General features: G+C 44.9%; 1 protein-coding gene across 1 annotated transcript in view; it reads left to right on the top strand.

Annotated features, from left to right (window-relative positions):
* Positions 1 to 17668, top strand: part of LOC115467379 (MAM domain-containing glycosylphosphatidylinositol anchor protein 1-like) — a 137199-nt gene that overhangs the window by 109597 nt on the left and 9934 nt on the right. The window contains exon 6 of the mRNA XM_030199252.1: positions 13344 to 13474. Coding sequence (XP_030055112.1) covers positions 13344 to 13474 — 131 coding nt within the window. The remainder of the gene's footprint in view (positions 1 to 13343; positions 13475 to 17668) is intronic.

Here is a 17668-nt window from a genome sequence, read left to right as displayed (position 1 = left end):
AAAACACAGTAAAGTAACGTCATTCAAATGATACATAACAATGTGTCAGAATTTCGCAGTCGCTGCGAAGGCTCAACGTGTCCATCCCCATCTTTAACCCAGGCCTTCATTCGCTTTGGGACGTTCTTAACAGTCTTATCGATCGGTCCCTGTGGCAGGCTGTCCCAGATCATCTTCCTTGAGTTTGGCGATTGTTTGTGGCTTTGGGTGGAGCTTGTGATAGGCCTCCGACATTGCTCCCCAGACAAATGTGTACGTCACTGTGATGTCATTAACATTAAGCTGGTACCCCATTTTTCTTTTTGAAATAATGGTAAATTTACAGTGCAATCATTCCAAGCAGATGCTGAGAAAACAGCAAAAAAAACCTGTAGGAGGTAACTTTTATTTTTTTTTGGGGGGGGGGGGGGCCCTCACCCTGTATATAGGTTGATATATGTGTGGAAATGCGGTTTCAGAAAGCCGCTGTTTACATATTGAGTGGCTCTGGGAACGATGAGATTCCAGCGGGGTATAGTCATGGGTGTGGTTTGGGTGATATCAATTTATACCTGTATTTTTCACTTTACAATGAGAATATACATATGTTCAAATACATTTCCCCTTTAGGGCTTTCGTCTGGCTCTGAAGTGAATATATCTTTTTTTTTCTATTGTTCATTTCAGCCAGAACTTAACACAAGAGATTGAGGGGTGCCAAAGCCCTTAATTCCTTGTGTATTATTTTTGTTTTTAAATTGAAACAAAAAAAAAAACCTTTTGCAGCTTCTCTTGTTAATTAGCATCACTTATACACTCAGTGTTTTAAAATCAGCAACTATTTGTAAAGGTGCCAGCAGTTGTATGCAGCAGTTATGGAATCAGGGCTTGTATGTGGAAGTTGCCAAACGCTGCTGTTCTTTCATTCTGCATGCAGCTTTGTAAATCACCTGCCTTATACATTTTTTTAAAGGCTTTTGTGTTCATCAAAGCCGTTTGTAAAGTACTTGGGAAACGTGAACATCCTGACCTGGACACCTCTTACAGTTAGGAGCCTAAACTCTTGAAAAGTGATCTCTACAATCCCGTAAATGGCAAAAACTGATCAGGATCAAGGGCTGGTGTGGGCTTCGATGGCAGATCCAGTAGTTGGGAAGCAGGACCGGTGCCAGGAAGACTTCTGCGGTTTCAGCCCTAAAATTGGCAAGGAAAGACAAAGATTAAACCAGAGTTAAGTCATGAAGAAGTGGAACCCAGATTCAACTCTGCCACCTTGTTGGATAGACTGGATGGACCATGCAGGTCTTCCAACATTTACTTTGCAGGCTGGTGCCTTTATTCAAAATGCTCTGCTTCCCTGTAGTGTTTCTGATGTACACCCAGGGAACCAAGTCTTCCTGCAAAACAATCCCGCTCTCCATGGTGCTGAAACAAGAACTAACATGTTTGGGAAGGGACTGCATTCGGGAAACATCACTACAGTAATACCTCGGTTTTCGTTGACTTCGATTATCGTCAGTTTCAGTTTTCGTCGATTTTTTCCGCGAGAAATTTGTCTCGGATTTCGTCGGCGTGCCCACGTGACCTCGCTGCTAATTTTGCGAAAACAAAGGGCGACCCATACGTTCTCCTGTTCAGTGTGGCGTTGTTTCTCGTTGTGTGAGCATCACCCCACGCGTCTTTCCAGTGTTGATTCATATGGAAATAAATGCCTCGGTTTTCATCAGTTTCGGATTTCGCCGATTGTTTTCGGACGGATTATCGACGAAAACCGAGGTATCACTGTATATTATTGAATCATAGAATCACAGAAAGAACTGAAAGGGACCCAAGAGGTCATCTAATCTATGTTCTCCCTTCAGACAGAATCTGCTGTTCCTAAGAACGTGTTCCTGTGCCAGGCTGTCTCACACTGAGGAAGCTCTTGGTGGGCCAGTGTAATAGCTTTCCTGTTGCAGTACCATGCAGAGGGTCTTTAGTTTGATTCTGAGACTGAGCCTTCTGCAATGGGTGGCTGGACCTAGGGATATTATGTCAGCAGTGTCCTCAGCCCACAGTGGGGGGGAGAGGCATAATCATGGTTAAAGGCGACATTTGGTGGCCAAATTCAGAGAGTTGTAGAGGGATCCTGGGAACCATTGCCACATTGACCAGAATAAGAACAGAGGAAGGTGCTGTTAAAATTGAGATAAACCTCCCAGGGAGTTTTGAATCCCAGCACTGTCTAAATAAAAAAGAATAAAGCTTTTCCAAGGTGTGACCAAAATCTTGGCTATTATAATATAAACCTGACTTTTTTTGTCCTCTCTTCAGTGGAGAGCAAGAACAATCAATGGTCATCCTTGCTGTTATCCTTCCCCATGATATGTTTGAACCTTAATATAAAGTTGCCCCTTAGCCTTCTCATCTCTAGTTGAAATAAGCTCATTTTTCAACCTCTACAAATACCAATATACAATGTCTTTCAATTCTGCATCTACCTCACGGTTCAGTGTGGATTCCAATTTTAAGAGAGCAGACATCCTCTGGGAATTACAAGTAATATTACAATTACAATATAAAAGAGTATCTTCAATGTATATTAAATCTTAATTTGTACTGTTTATGTTTGTGTAGTTTATACTATGTTCTCAATTCTGTATTTGCGGTGCTTTCCTGTAATGATTGGAGTTCCATTGTTTGTCCAAACTGTACATATAATGTTGTATTGTTCTTTTTCTATTTTACAAATTGTAAACCGTTCTGTCTTGCAGTTGCAATAAGATACGGTATATAAATTGACGTTAACATGCTAAAAATGTCTTTGAAAGGAAAGCTTTTAAAAGTTTACAAAATAATACATAATTTCTCAAAATCCAAACCTGGTTTGGAATCAAGTTCCACAGCTGAGCAGCCAAATAAGCAAAACTTGACCATTTCTTTTAATTTTTAAAGAATGCCCTTTGGAGTAGGAAATTGTAGCGTAAAAGAGTTTCATGACAAATCTAGTCTCATTCTGCTTAAGAAGCCTGTTGAGGTGCCTGACCATGAATTATGTTAAAAACCAAAGTACACAATTTAAAATAAACCCAGGCTTCCACCGACAGCTAATCCAATCTTATCAATAAAGGAGATACACTGTCTTTATAGACCATATTTTGTAGGCTTCTGCTCTCTCCTGAATCTGACCACTCCCCTTTCCCCCCTCCCTCCGCAACCCAACCACATCCTTTGCAATGCATTCCTGTGTGCTGTTGACTCACTATCACTTCATGAATGTCATCACTAATCTGTCCATACTGTAACTGGATTTTATGTTATACTAGTAAAAAAGGCCCGTTTCTGACACAAATGAAACGGGCGCTAGCAAGGTTTTCCTCGGAGTGTGTATGTTTGAGAGAGTGTGTGTGAGAGTTACTCTGTGAGAGAGAGAGAGTGAGTGAATGTGCGAGTGTGTGTGTGTGACAGAGAGAGAGTGAGACTGGGTGCGAGCGTGTCTGTGAGAGAGAGAGTGTGTGTGTGAGAATGAGAGTGTGTGCCAGGGGCCCCCCTCCCTCCCTCCCTCTGAGTTCCAGGGTCATCCCCTCCCTCCCTCCGAGTTTCAGGGTCCACCCTCCCTCCGAGTTTCAGGGTCTTCCTCCCTCCCTCCAAATTTCAGGGTCCCTCTCTCCCTCCAAGTTTCAGGGTTGTCCCCTTCCTCCCTCCCTCTGAGTTTCAGGGTCCCCCCTCCCTCCCTCCCTAGTTTCAGGGTCCCTCCCTCTGAGTATAAGGGTCCCTCCCTCCCTCCGAGTGTTCTTCCCGCTGCGCTAGGGCGCCTGATGAGCCGGCGGTGGGTGCGGCTCCTGATCGCCACAGCCTGGCTGCTGCCACCCACCCTGCTCTTTCCCATCGCCTTCCCCGGCGGCGCCGTGATCCTGTTGACTCACTTTCACTTCATGAATGTCATCACTAATCTGTCCATACTGTAACTGGATTTTATGTTATATTATTCTATCATTTTGTTGTACATCACCTTCAGCAATTTTTGATGTTACTGGAAAAGTGATTCATGTATTAGTTTATATAAACGAGCACCACCTTGCATTCTGAAGAGGGAATACAATGGGGGAGGGAGTCACGATTGTAATCAGAGCCTGTGTCAGGGTTAGGGCTGTGATTACGTTGAGAGTCAGGGGTTCCCAAACCTGGTCCTGGAGGCACCCCAGCCAGTCAGGTTTTCAGGATATCCACAATGAACATTCATGAGAGAAATCTGCCCCCACTGCATGCAAAATCTCTCTCAAGAATATTCATTGTAGATACCTTGAAAGCCTGACTGGCTAGGGTGGCATCCAGGACCAGGTTTGGGAACCACTAGCTTAGGGGTTTGATTAGGTTGTTGCCGGGGGGGGGGGGGGGTAATGATGTGATCAGGTAGGAGGATCAGAGGTCTGTAATGGAGGGGAGGAGAGAAGAGGCTGTGTTTGTCTGGGCTTTCACTAGGATTTTTCCTCCCTGCCTGGTTAAGTCATTTTAACTATCAACCTCATAGTTCTCAAATCCAGCATAAACTATAACTACATCAATAGACTGCATAATAATGCAACCATAAAAAATAGGTATGGTGCATCCGTCAACATAATGAGTGCATTCATGTTTCCCAGTGACATGATAGAAATGAATAGAGCTTGAATCAATGAGTGGTCCAGAGCACTATCAGCCCTGTTCAGTGTAAGAGGCTGTAAGATCTTGGCAATGCAGCTTCGCTTGCTCATTAAACTAAACTCAAGCACATACGGACATTATTGATTTCTTTAGGGAGGTGGGTGGTTGCCTCTGACCTGCCCTTAATTTGTATGTGTTTTGTCTGTATATTATTTGAATTCTGGTTGTGTTATTTGTTCATCACTGGTTTGGCAATGTGTCTCGTTCAGCTCTCGGAAGCCTCACTTTCAGCAAGCGTTAGCCACGGCAGATAGCTCTGGTAATAGGCTTTTCCCTTGACAGTAATTCCTTTAGACAGATTTGGATCTATAAACCAAACAAGGGGAAAACAGCCTTGTCTTAATTAGAAGCAGGGCTCCTCTACCCAAGCACCTGCTACTTGAAAGTTTCTGTATATACATTTTTCTTTTCCTTTCTTTTGCCACTTCAGTTAATAACTCATTGTGCTTGGAGTTATTAAATAACATTAAAAAGCACATTTTTTTGTGGTTGTGTAGAGGACTAGTGTCAGACTTTAGAAGGAAATATTTTTTCACTCAATGAATAGTTAAGCTCTGGAACACATTGCCAGAGGATGTGGTAACAGCGGTTACCATATCTGGCTTTAAAAAAGGTTTGGACAAATTCCTGAAGGAAAAGTCCACAGTCTGTTATTGAGATAGACATGGGGGGAGCCACCTCTTGCCCCTCAGATTGGTAGCATGGAATCTTGCTACAACTTGGGATTCTGGAATCTTTCTGTCCTTTGGGGTTCCGGAATCTTGCTATTCTTTGGGTTCTAGGATCTTGCTACCTTTTGGGATTCCGGAATCTTCCTGGGATTCTAGAATCCTTCTACTCTTTGGGGTTCTGGAATCATTTTTTTTCTTACATTTGTACCCTACGCTTTCCCACTCATAGCAGGTTCAATGTGGCGTCCATATTATATACAGGTACTTATTTGTACCTGGGGCAATGGAGGGTTAAGTGACTTGCCCAGAGTCACAAGGAGCTGCCTGTGCCTGAAGTGGGAATCGAACTCAGTTCCTCAGGACCAAAGTCCACCACCCTAACCACTAGGCCACTCCTCCACTGTTGCTACTATTTGAGATTGGCCCTTGCAGATCACCAATGTGGCCGCGCAGGCTTCTGCTTCTGTGAGTCTGACGTCCTGCACGTACGTGCAGGACGTCAGACTCACAGAAACAGAAGCCTGGAATGTTGCTAGTGGAATAGCAACATTCCATGTAGAATCTCCAATAGCATCTATTTTATTTTTGATACATTTGTATCCCGCGCTTTCCCACTCATGGCAGGCTCAATGCGGCTTACATGGGGGAATGGAGGGTTAAGTGACTTGCCCAGAGTCACAAGGAGCTGCCTGTGCCTGAAGTGGGAATCGAACTCAGTTCCTCAGGACCAAAGTCCACCACTCTAACCACTAGGCCACTCCTCCGCTCATGCTGTGCAAGGGTCTACACATGGGCTATCTCAGCTTTTGTCCACTGTTTTATTCTGTGCCCTATGTAAAACTGAGGTTTGCACACAACAGCTTTGATAGACATTAATGCACTGCATATTTAAATGTATGCTAATGAAGCTCTTAGACGAGGAGTGAACCAAAGATGAAAAGGCTGAAGAGGAGTAATAAAGTTAGCTCATTCTTCTTTGATCAGTGGTAGTGAGGATTTCATACCTGTTTCTTCTCTTCCTATAGACCTGCAGTGTTTCTTTCTGGCTTCCATCAAGAGCATGGGAGAAAAAAGAGAGAGCCAAAGAAGGAATACAGTTCTGGGTTGCTGACAAATGGGTATCAGCAGTCAGACTGCATTGCACATTCGGCACATAAATGTTAGTATTCAGGGGCCCTTTTACTAAGGCATGTGGAGGGGCATAATCGAAAGGGGCCGGCCATCTATAGGGGCGGCCATCTCTAAGGCCGGCCCCGGAAAGCGGCATACCTGACCGTATTATCGAAACAAGATGGCCGGCCATCTTTCGTTTCGATAGTATGGTCGGGGCCGGCCAAATCTCAACATTTAGACCGGCCTTAGAGATGGCTGGCGTTAGAGATTGTCGCCATTGGTTTTTGCCGATAATGGAAACTAATGGCGGCCATCTCAAACCCGGCCAAATCCAAGGCATTTGGTCATGGGAGGGGCCAGCATTTGTAGTGCACTGGTCCCCCTCACATGCCAGGACACCAACCGAGCACCCTAGGGGGCACTGCAGTGGACTTCAAAAATTGCTCCCAGGTGCATACCTCCCTTAGCTTGGGTGCTGAGCCACCCACATGTCGGTGTCCCCCTTCACCCCTAAGGGCAATGGTAGTGGTGTACAGTTGTGGGGAGTGGGTTTTGGGGGGGTTTGGAGGGCTCCCATTTACCACCACAGTGTAACAGGTGGGGGGATGGGCCTGGGTCCACCTGCCTGAAGTGAACTGCACACACTAAAAACTGCTCCAGGGACCTGTATACTGCTGTCATGGAGCTGGGTATGACATTTGAGGCCGGCATAGAAGCTGGCAAAAAATGAATTTTAATTTCTTTTGGGGGGTGGGAGGGGGTTGGTGACCACTGGGGGAGTAAGGGGAGGTCATCCCCAATTCCCTCCGGTGATCATCTGGTCATTTGGGGCACTTTTTGTAGGCTTGGTCCTAAAAATAAATAGACCAAGTGAAGCCGGCCAAGTGTCGTGAGAGCCGGCCTTCTTTTTTCCATTATCGGCCGAAGCCGGCCATCTCGTAACCACGCCCCTGTCCCACCTTCCATACCCTGCTGAAACGCCCCCTTTAACTTTGGCCGGCCCTGCGACGGAAAGCAGTTGAAGCCAGCCAAAATTGGCTTTCAATTATACCAATTTGGCCGGGTTCAGGAGATGGCCGGCCATCTCCCGATTTGTGTCGGAAGATGGCCGGCCTTCTCGTTCGAAAATAAGCAGGATAGGTGCTTATGCTTATGCAACACGTGCCAATTTACTACCGCATGCCCCGAGCGCTAATTCCATTTTTTACGCGTGTCCCAATACGCGCGGCAGAAAATATTATTTTATTTTCTATTGTGCGGCATTAACCGGGTGGTAATCGGCAGTGTATGCATGCTGACGATTACCGCCCGGTTAACGCGTGAGACCTTACCGCTAAGTCAATGGGTGGCGGTATGATCTCAGGCCCAAAATGGACGTGCGGTGATTTTTATTTTGCCGCATGTGTCATATTTATGTAGTGACTTGGCCAGTTACGTACTCCCTGTCGGACAAAGATAGCTCTGTGTTTTAAGTGGTCCAGTTTGTCCGAGAGTGTGGCTTACACATGGGGTTGCAAGCAAAAAGGAGAAGACTTTATGGGTTGACTCAACATGTTCCCTTGTTACTTCACAGGCTTTCTTCAACCATGTGCTCCAACCGTGGCCCCCAGAATGGCCACAAAGTAGCTGGTTTTGAGTTCAGCACTAACCAGTTAAGGTGCTGCTGAAAATTAACAGATAACCTCACACAGGTGATTCAGTCGTCTGGGAGCCGTTTCTGGCCAGTTAAATCACTTTACATATCGATCCAAGAATAACATTCCAGCATGTGCCTGGGGGTGATTGTGTCTGATGACTTAAAACTTCCAAACAGGTAGAAAAAGCGATGGCCAAAGCCAGAAGGATGCTTGGGTGCATAAAGAGAGGCATGACCAGCAGGAAAAAGGAGGTGATTGTGCCGTTGTGTAAGTCGCTAGTGAGACCCCATTTGGAGTACTGCGTGCAGTTCTGGAGACCGCACCTACGGAAAGATATAAACAGGATGGAGTCGGTCCAGAGGGCGGCTACGAAATTAGTAAGTGGTCTTGAATGCAAAAATTATAGGGACAGGCTTATGAACCTCAACATGTATACGCTGGAAGAGAGGAGGGAGAGAGGAGACATGATAGAAACGTTTAAATATCTCAAGGGCATTTATGTACAGGAAGAGAGCCTTTTTCAAATGAAGGAGAGCTCTGGAATGAGGAGGCATTTGACAAAGTTAAGAGGGAATAGGCTTAGGAGTAACCTAAGGAAGTATTATTTCACAGAAAGGGTGGTGGAGGCGTGGAATGGCCTCCCGGTGGAGGTGGTGGAGTCGAGGACTGTTCCAGAATTTAAAAAGGCATGGGATAAGCATGTGGGATCGCTTAGGAACAGGAAGAATTAGGGGTTGCAGAGGATGGGCAGACTGGGCCTTTATCTGCCATCATGTTTCTATGTTTCTAATTTGAATAATGCTGATGCAACCTTTTTCATGCACAAGACGTGGCTGCCACCAGCGCAGACCCACGTGCGCATGCGTCCGCTGGGTTCTCCCGTGTTAATACATATTTTTCGCACTTGGCTTAGTTTCATGCCATTTCCTAACAACAACAGGGAGCAAAATATTTGTATTTTGCTTGCATCAGGAAGCGAAATGCTGAGCTTTAATGCAGGCTCTAACACAGGGTAACAGCATTGGCCCTGAGGTTCATTGAGCTCCTCTCCTCTCGTCTCGTGATCTCACTTTCCCACACCACCCTCCCTTTTTTTTTGTTTTAATTAGAAAATAAAGTTCAATGAACAAGTTGTAGGTAATACCTTTTTATCGGACTAACTCAGTCTCTCTGTGACCTGTTCTAATTAACATCTACAAACAGACTGCAGCTGACATTGATCTGTGGGGTGGTTTCAGTCTTGTCCGTAACCATCAGCTTTGCCAGTGTCGGTGTTCATCCCTCTTTTTTACAGGAGAGGAAGAAGTCAGTGCGCTGGCAAAGGCTCTGAGCAGGTCCCTGAGAGCTCTTGTGTGGATGACTTTAATGGGTTCTTTCTTTACCTCTTTTGCTTGATGGTCTTCTATAGAGAAGGACACGGACTTGCTCGTCTGTGACCGCTAAGCCTTTGGGGTTTGTCCAGTTCTCTAGATCCCATTAGTCTGACCAAGCATGGACTTTTCCTTCTACAAGATCTTTTTTTTATATCATTTTATTTGGGAGAAGATAAACTGATTGATGGTTAGTGCAGTGGACTGAGAGCCTGGAGAACTGGGTTCAATTCCCACTGCAGCTCCTTACGACTGTGGACAAGTCACTTAATCCTCCATTGCCCCTGTTATGGAAGAGGTCCAGAAGTATGGGGAAGTAGCAAGATTTAAAGTCAACGTAGATAAAATGGAAGCTAGGAATAGACCACTTTGAAAACAAGTTTCCTCTATCGATGTGTTTCAAACCATTTGAAGTAACTGGAAGTACAAATCCCAAGAAATACGGACAACCTAGCGGAGGTAAAACACTCCCCCATTATGTCTAAGATAATTCAGAAGAATTATTATATCTCTTAGCTGGGCGGATTGCTTGTATAAAGATGAAAATGTTACCAAGATTATTATACTTAATAATAGAATGACACTGCCATGGCCAAGGGAAATACAGAAGAAAATCTTTCAATGTGTTTGGTGGAACATGCTTATTTTATATAGGAACGCAGAGAGAGGCTTAGAGGTTCCGAATTTAGTGTGATATTATCAGGCCGCTGTACTGAAAAGAACGTGGGATGGTAACCTACAGGAACGGTAGCCCTGCTTACCGCGTTTCATTGACTCAGAGGGGTATTTTTGATATGATGTCTAAGTCCGATGTTGGACGTTTTGCACAAAACGTCAAAAATCCAAATAGGAAAGAAGGTCATTTTCAAAAAAGAAAAACGTCTATCTTTTTTTTCTAAAATACGATTTAAAAAAAAGGTTTTGTGCTTTGGACATTTTGTTTTTTGGTCCATTTTCAAAAAAAATAATGAATAAGTGCAAAACGTAGAGATTCATGCCATTGAGATGTAGGAGGAGTCAGCATTTTTAGTAGACTGGTCCCCCAGACATCCCAGGAGAGCAATGGGACACCCTAGAAGGCACTTCTGCGCACTTCATAAAAATGCTCCCAGGTACACATCTCACCTTTCCTTCCTTATCTTGTCCCCTGAGCCCTCCAAAACCCACCAAACGTACTGTCCCCCATTGTACACTACTACAATAGCCCTTATGGGTGAAGGGGACACCTATATGTGGGTACAGTAGAGTTTTGGTGACTTTGGAAGGGGTCACAGTTTCCACCACAAGTGTGACAGGTAGAGGGAGATAGGGACCCGAGTCCCTCACTCCATAGTGCACTGCACTGACCACTACAGGGACCTGAATGCTGCTCTAATAGACCTGGCTATAACATCTGAGGCTGTCATAGAGCTGGCATGATGGAGGGAGGGGTAATTCTCAAAAAGTGGCACCAGTATGCTGCACACTAAGAACTAAAGTCTATAAATTGGGGCCGAATCGGCGCCAAAAAAACCCGTACTAATCTATAAATGACACCCAAAGTTAGGCACTGATTATAGCGCCGGGAACCACGTTTAACTTTAGACGCAAAGATTTACACCAACTATACCCTGGTGCAAATCCTCAGGTGTGTATCCTCCATATTCTGTAAGAGCACGCATAAATTGCAGGAAATCCCCCGATCCACCCGTGTCCCTCCCATGACCGCGTACCGTTGCTGTTATAGAATGCTATCCAAAGTCCGCATTTCCACGCCTCTCTGTAGTCAGTTATGTACATAAATGCAAGTGGTCTATAATAGGCAATGGCCCCCACCTGCCTATACCCCTCCCAGGTCCATGCCACCCCCTTGCTGTTGAATTTGCACACACAGGTTATAAAATGCTGACTGCAGACAATTACATGTCTAACTGCCAATTTTTGTCAAGAAATGGTTTTAATGACAATTAGCAGCTCATTAGCTATTTAAGTTATACGTGTAACTGGCCCTAGTCTATAAATTTTGTGGGTAGCTTTATCGAATTAGGGGCATGCGTGTGTATTTAAGTTCCAGTGATACGCAGGTAATGTATAGTATTATGTAAATTAGACATATAAGTGTGAGTCGTATGAGTCCCGCCCAGGCTCCGCCCATGTATACACCCTCCTGTGAAATACACACTACGTAAGATAAGCCCATTTACAGAATAGCGCTTAGGTAGGATTTTGGCATATACGTGCATCGGTGCAGACAAACATGCATCAGTGCTGTTATTCTAATGATTTATACAAGGGCTGCATTTTGATCGAAATGTATGTGTGATTAATCGCACGGCTAGGCATTTTAATCTCAATTAATCGCAGTTTTAAAGGGGTTGTATTTGCTTATTTATTAAACTCCCCCCATTGTCCCAGGTACAAAATAAGTACCTGTATATAATATGTAAAGTGCTTTGATTGTAAGCAAAGAAAAGTGGTATATCAAATCCCACCCCCATTCCCTAAAGGATAATCTCCCTCCCTCCCATCCCCAAATCCAACATCTTTCCCTTTCTCTTCCTTCTCTCCCTCTCCTCTTTTCCCAGATCCATTATCTCAGTTTTTTCCTGGGGACCATTCTCTATCGCTTCCCTTCCTTCCTCCCTCCTGTTGTCCAGCACCTCACCCTCCCTCCTCTCGACCTCCATATAAAGAGACACAAACCTGGTGGTAAGCAGCATCAAAATTCTTCTCACGGCTGCTGGAGCTCACTGCTTTGGCCATAGCTTCCATCAGTGGCCCCTCCGCTTCCGCTCGCAGGTCTGCAGCTCACTCCTCTCCCTCCACCCACGGTTCATATCTTTCCCCCTTCTCAATCCCCTGTGCTGGTCTACCATAAAGGTGGTCTTCTGTTGGTCCCTGGAAGTGGCAACATTGCACACATGCTGCCTGTGGCCTACCCCAAAGCTTTCCGTCCGACATCACTTCTTTTTTTCTGCATGGGTGGGATGGGTCAGAGAAAGCTTTGGACCAGGCTGCAGGCAGCATATGTGCAATGCGGCCACTGGCAAGGATCAACAGACGACCACCTTTAAGGTAGACTGGCACAGGGGTGGGTGATGTTGAAATGTGGGTGGGGGGAGGGAAGATTTCAGATTGCTCTGAGAACAGGGGTTGGTAGTGGAAGAGAATAGAAGAGATGTTTGAAGGAGACAGGAGATGCTGTAATGTGATTAATTTTCTTAATAGTGATCGATGATTAATGCATTGATTGCTGAGTTAACTGCAATTAAAATACAACCTTACTTTATATGTGTAACTGATGTGTAAGAGTGGCGTACTTACAGAGGGGCCACGGGGGCCTGCCCCCCCAAATTTGCTCTGGGGCCCCTGGTTTGGCTGGCGGGGGTCCCCAACCCCCGCCAGCTAAAGCGTTTGTCCCGCGCTGGTCTCACATTGCCTGGCACCCTGTCCTGTTCTCAGTTGCTGTGCACACTCGTTTTAAATGAAACTGAGCATGCGCTTGCACAGCGACTAAAAACGAAACAGTGCACCAGGCAACGCGAGACCAGCGCGGGACAAATGCTTTAGCTGGCGAGGGTTAGGGACCCCCGTCAGCCAAGTGGTGGTGGGGGGGGGAGTGGCGGTAGGAAGGTGATGGCAGGGAGGTGGTAGCAGCCGCGGGGGGGGGGGGGAGGAGTGGCGACAGGAGGGCGGCGGCGGGAAGGCGGGCCAAAATGTGCCCCACCCACCTTGGGCTCTCCCCCCCCTTCCATCAAGGTCTGACTACACCCCTGGTGTATAACTGTTAGCACATACCTTATAGAATTACTTTCCAAGTGGAAGCTAAGCAGACAGGAAACCGTAAGACAGCACTGCGCTTAGGGACTGGGTCCCTGCTATTGGATTCAGGAATGCTCTTCTCACTTATAGGCTCCTTGAATCTTCTTGTGCGGGTCAGAAACATTGGGACCATGGATACTCAAGTCTGGACACTGAGCGGTAACAAAGGAAACATGTGGCGGCAAGCAAACGTGCCCATTAACCCATCGGGGCCCTTCCAGGTGAGTTTCTCTTAAGCTACACCCTGCATGAGCTCTGATGGAAAGGAAGGAGGGGGGCTAGTTGAATGTATCAGAGGAGCAGAAATAGACAGAAGGTGAATCAGCAAAAGGTAAGAGGAAAAAAGAGAGGGTTATCGTTTTGTAAATATTCAGCCTACGGTGATCAGCATTTTGATGACCGCTGCTGGCGTTATCCCTGGAAATTTGGTGTTGGGTCACATCTGGGCTCCAGCATTGAATTACTGGGTCTATGAAGCCAGCGAAAACCTAGCAGGATAAATGAGATATTCAGCACTTTAACCGGATATGGCGAACCACATAAAGATAGGACTGGCTTTATGCGGTTACCTTGGCTGGTTGATTGCTGAATATCGACACTTAACTGGCCAAGTTCTAACTCCGCCCCCAAAATAGTTGATTTCCTGTTGGGCACTAACTGGACATTTTCAGTGGTACTAACCAGTTATGAGCAAAAAAAAAGGAGGTAAAAAAACCTCACGGAACCGTGAGAATGAAAACAAAAAACAAAAAAGTGAGGAGAAGCCAAGGAGGATACCAAAAAGAACTTTATTGAGTTCCTAAAAAAAACGACCCGACACGGCCGTGTTTCGGCCAAAAGGCCTGCTTCAGGGGTCTTGAACAATCTCAAATGTTGCAGTGTAATATTATACACCGATGAGAATTAACACTGACGAACACGCCATTCCTATAAGAGAGGAGACCAAAGAAGTTTTTGATTTAACAACAATTGTGTGTTAATTCTCATCGGTGTATAATATTACACTGCAACATTTGAGATTGTTCAAGACGCCTGAAGCTACGGAAGCGATTCCTGTGTTGCAAACGAGAGGAAGCCTATAGGAACTGAATGGGCTTCCTCTCATTGGCCGCACTGAGAATCGGCAGCGTGGCTTTGTACAAGAGGCTCCACTATGTTTAAAAATCATATAGATACAAAAAGTATTTAGACAAACCAAAAAGGGGGAGAAAAATGTGTGCTAAAACTTCTACCAGTCCTCAGTTTGTGTAACGATTGTGGCTCTTTTAGTCTGTTTCAATATTTTTGATACATTGTAATAACTGTAATCCCGGTAGCAAACCTTCAGGTGGTGGTGGGCTCCCTTCAGCAGTCCACAAACAAAGTCCTTCCAGACAACACAGCTTTTAGTTCCAAACAGTTTATTTCCCCTCCTCCACAAAATCTCAGTTCAAGGGGGTTAAAGTCCCATTCAGTTTCCAAAACAAAGCAACAAGAAAAACTTCCCTTAAAATCCAAGTTCTCCCCCAGTTCAACAGCCTGGGTTTCAGTTTTAAAAGTCTTTCCGCTTGGGTGGTTGCAGAATGGCAGTACACCGCCCACAACACAGTTAATTGACTCCTGTGACCACCCACTGCCTTCAGTCCCTGCAACTCTGCCCCAAAGTACAATTACAGTCCATGTCCACTGGTTCCTCCAAACCTGGTGTGTTGGTCTCTCCAGCCTCTCCTTCCTCCAAACACTCCATTAACTGTGCTTCTCTGCTAGGCTGTTGGTTGGAGACCTCCTCCCCCTCCCAGGTGGAAGGAATCTTGTACTGATTTCTAACCCAAGGGAATTGAGCTTTGTCATCCCTGCTCCCCCTTCTGGCCCTCGTCTGCCATAGCAGCTGCTCTTTCCAGTCCTTTCCCCCCTCCCTTCCACGTGGGGGCCATACCGGGTTTTGGGACCTACCCCCCCCCCCCCCAATCCCTTCTCTCAGGGCCTTGTGGGGAATGTAGTCTGGCCCCATACCTCCTCCTGACCTGCTTAGACCCTCCAACCTCCTTACAACATATATTGATTTTTTTTAACATATTAATTCATTGTTGAAAAATTTAAATCCAATCATTGGTATTCCAGTCTTTTTTTATTGGGTAGTTTTATATTGAGCCAACATAAGGCTTAGAAACCGCAAAGAGTATGTGAAGAACATTCTACGTTAAGGATGAATCAGTTTGTGTTGAAGTTCGAAGGAGCATTTCTCCCCCCTTTGTAAGTGACAGATGAGGAACTAGGACTTATGAGCTCTGATTTCTGGTTCTGTAGCAGGGATGTGAGGTGACAGCTATTTGGGGGCAGCCCGGGGAAGATGGGGAGGAGAGATTGATGTTCCCCTCCCGAGACATTGTGGTACCAATGGTGCCACAGGTCTACCAATCCCATAATGCACTGGGGAGGAAAGTCAACCAAGCCCAGCCAAAAAAAAAACAGAGTGCTAACCTCTTGTGTCACATCCTTGCTGTTTTCGTAGGAGACAGCACCTTCAGGCTTCTTCCACAAACACCTTTCTTTTGCTAGCGATGAATCTCATTATTCTGTGACAGAATCTTTTGGACTTGTGAGACTGATAGAAACAGAGAGGTGGCTGTTTAAATGAAAGAGATCTGCTGATCTCCTGCAGGCCTCGGATGTCCAAATCATGCCAAAAAAATCAAGAAAACCAATGCAGCATCTACAGAAAATGTTAACAGTTTCTTTTAATAAAAAGATTTTGGGGTATTTTTAATCATTACACAAGAATTGCTTGAAAAAGTCTCTAGAGGAATGATGATCTTTTGGATTGTCAGATGTGCAATCCGATAGATAGATAGATAGATAGATAGATAGATAGATAGATAGATAGATAGATAGATAGATAGATGTAAACATTTTTATTAATTTGCAAGTCAAGGAATATTTATTTATTAATTTATGGCATTTATATCCCACAATATTCCCACCCAGGGGCAGGCTCAATGTGGCGTACAATAGTCTATTAAGCAAACAATAATTCAAAATACAGAATTCAAAGTCGTAAGAGGGAAAGGGAGAAAGGGGAAGGTGACAATTAGTTTCTATGATAGTCGTGGTTCAGAAGGATGTGGTGCCAGGCGGGCTCACGGCGTATGCTCTACCAAAAAGGAAGGTCTTGAGTCGCTTCTTGACGGTCGGGTGATCAGGAGTGAATTTGACCACTTGAGGCAGCCCATTCCACAATTGAGTACTGAGATAAGAGAAAGAAGAAGCATAGACGGGCTTATATTTAAGGCCACTAAAAGCTGGGTAGTGGAGATTGAGGTATGAACGAACTGACTTGCGGGAGTTCCTGGGCAGCAGGTTAATGAGAGTGTCCATATAAGCAGGGGCTTCTCCATAGATGATTTTGTGCACCAATGTGCAGATCTTGAAAGCGATGCGGTCCTTTCACAGGGAGCCAGTGCAACCTCTCACGCAGCGGTCTCGAACTTTCAAATCTCGCTTTACCGAAGATGAGTCGAGCTGCTGTGTTCCGAGCAGTTTGCAATTTTTTGGGGAGCATGTTTGTGCATCCCCCGTAGATAGAAAAAAAAACAATCATGACCGTCCATACATTATATGGACTGTGCCAACTGTAACAATGTAAACAGAAACCAATTGCTTTAGTTTATTGTAGTTTATGTTATTCTAAACCCCCCCCCCAACAAGACCTCGTCTGCTACTAGGAATGCCACAGAATCGGGCCCAATAATATCTTATAGCATTACATTCTCTCATAGACCATTGGAATCCCTGATATAAAGCAGTTTTTCAATAGTTTAGAACCAGCCACACACTCTGTGTGACATTGAAGTCCAGATATGCTCCCGATATTTGTTGAAATGTTCGTTACCGCATCATGCCCACCCCACTCTATGGCTGTGCCTATTTTAAAGCAGCCCTTGCCTCCAGCATGCAAAACTAAGAACCTGTGGTCTCCACATCCTGTAGAAGAGGGCGCAGAGAACTCACTACAGTCAACTCTTCCAGCCAACATCAAAGACTCCCTTTGGGGTGAGGTCCCAGACATTCCTTTTTTTTTTTTAAATCATTTATTTATAATTTTTTCATTTTACAAGGATCACTTGCAAAACAGTAAAACAGAGATGATTGTACATTAAAACAATATTTGAAGAAAACAATCTCAACAAGATAAATGGATTTTGTACAATCTTTCTCTTTCTTAGACCACAAAATAAATAGGGAGAGTGAAACAAGACAAGGAGATCAATTAAACAACAGTAAACAAAGAAAACGTGGTATTAACCTGATTATCCCCAGTTATTATTTATCTGAATCATTATTCCACATTGATCGTCTGGTTGGTTTCTTCAAGACCATAACGGTGCATAGTCCATCAATTTCATTGGAAACATACTTATTGTCCAATATTAGTGAAA

This window comes from Microcaecilia unicolor, chromosome 3 (genome assembly GCF_901765095.1).
Source record: "Microcaecilia unicolor chromosome 3, aMicUni1.1, whole genome shotgun sequence".
Taxonomy (NCBI): domain Eukaryota; kingdom Metazoa; phylum Chordata; class Amphibia; order Gymnophiona; family Siphonopidae; genus Microcaecilia; species Microcaecilia unicolor.
Note: the sequence above shows the minus strand (reverse complement) of the source record. Positions and strands in the feature narration are given on the sequence as shown.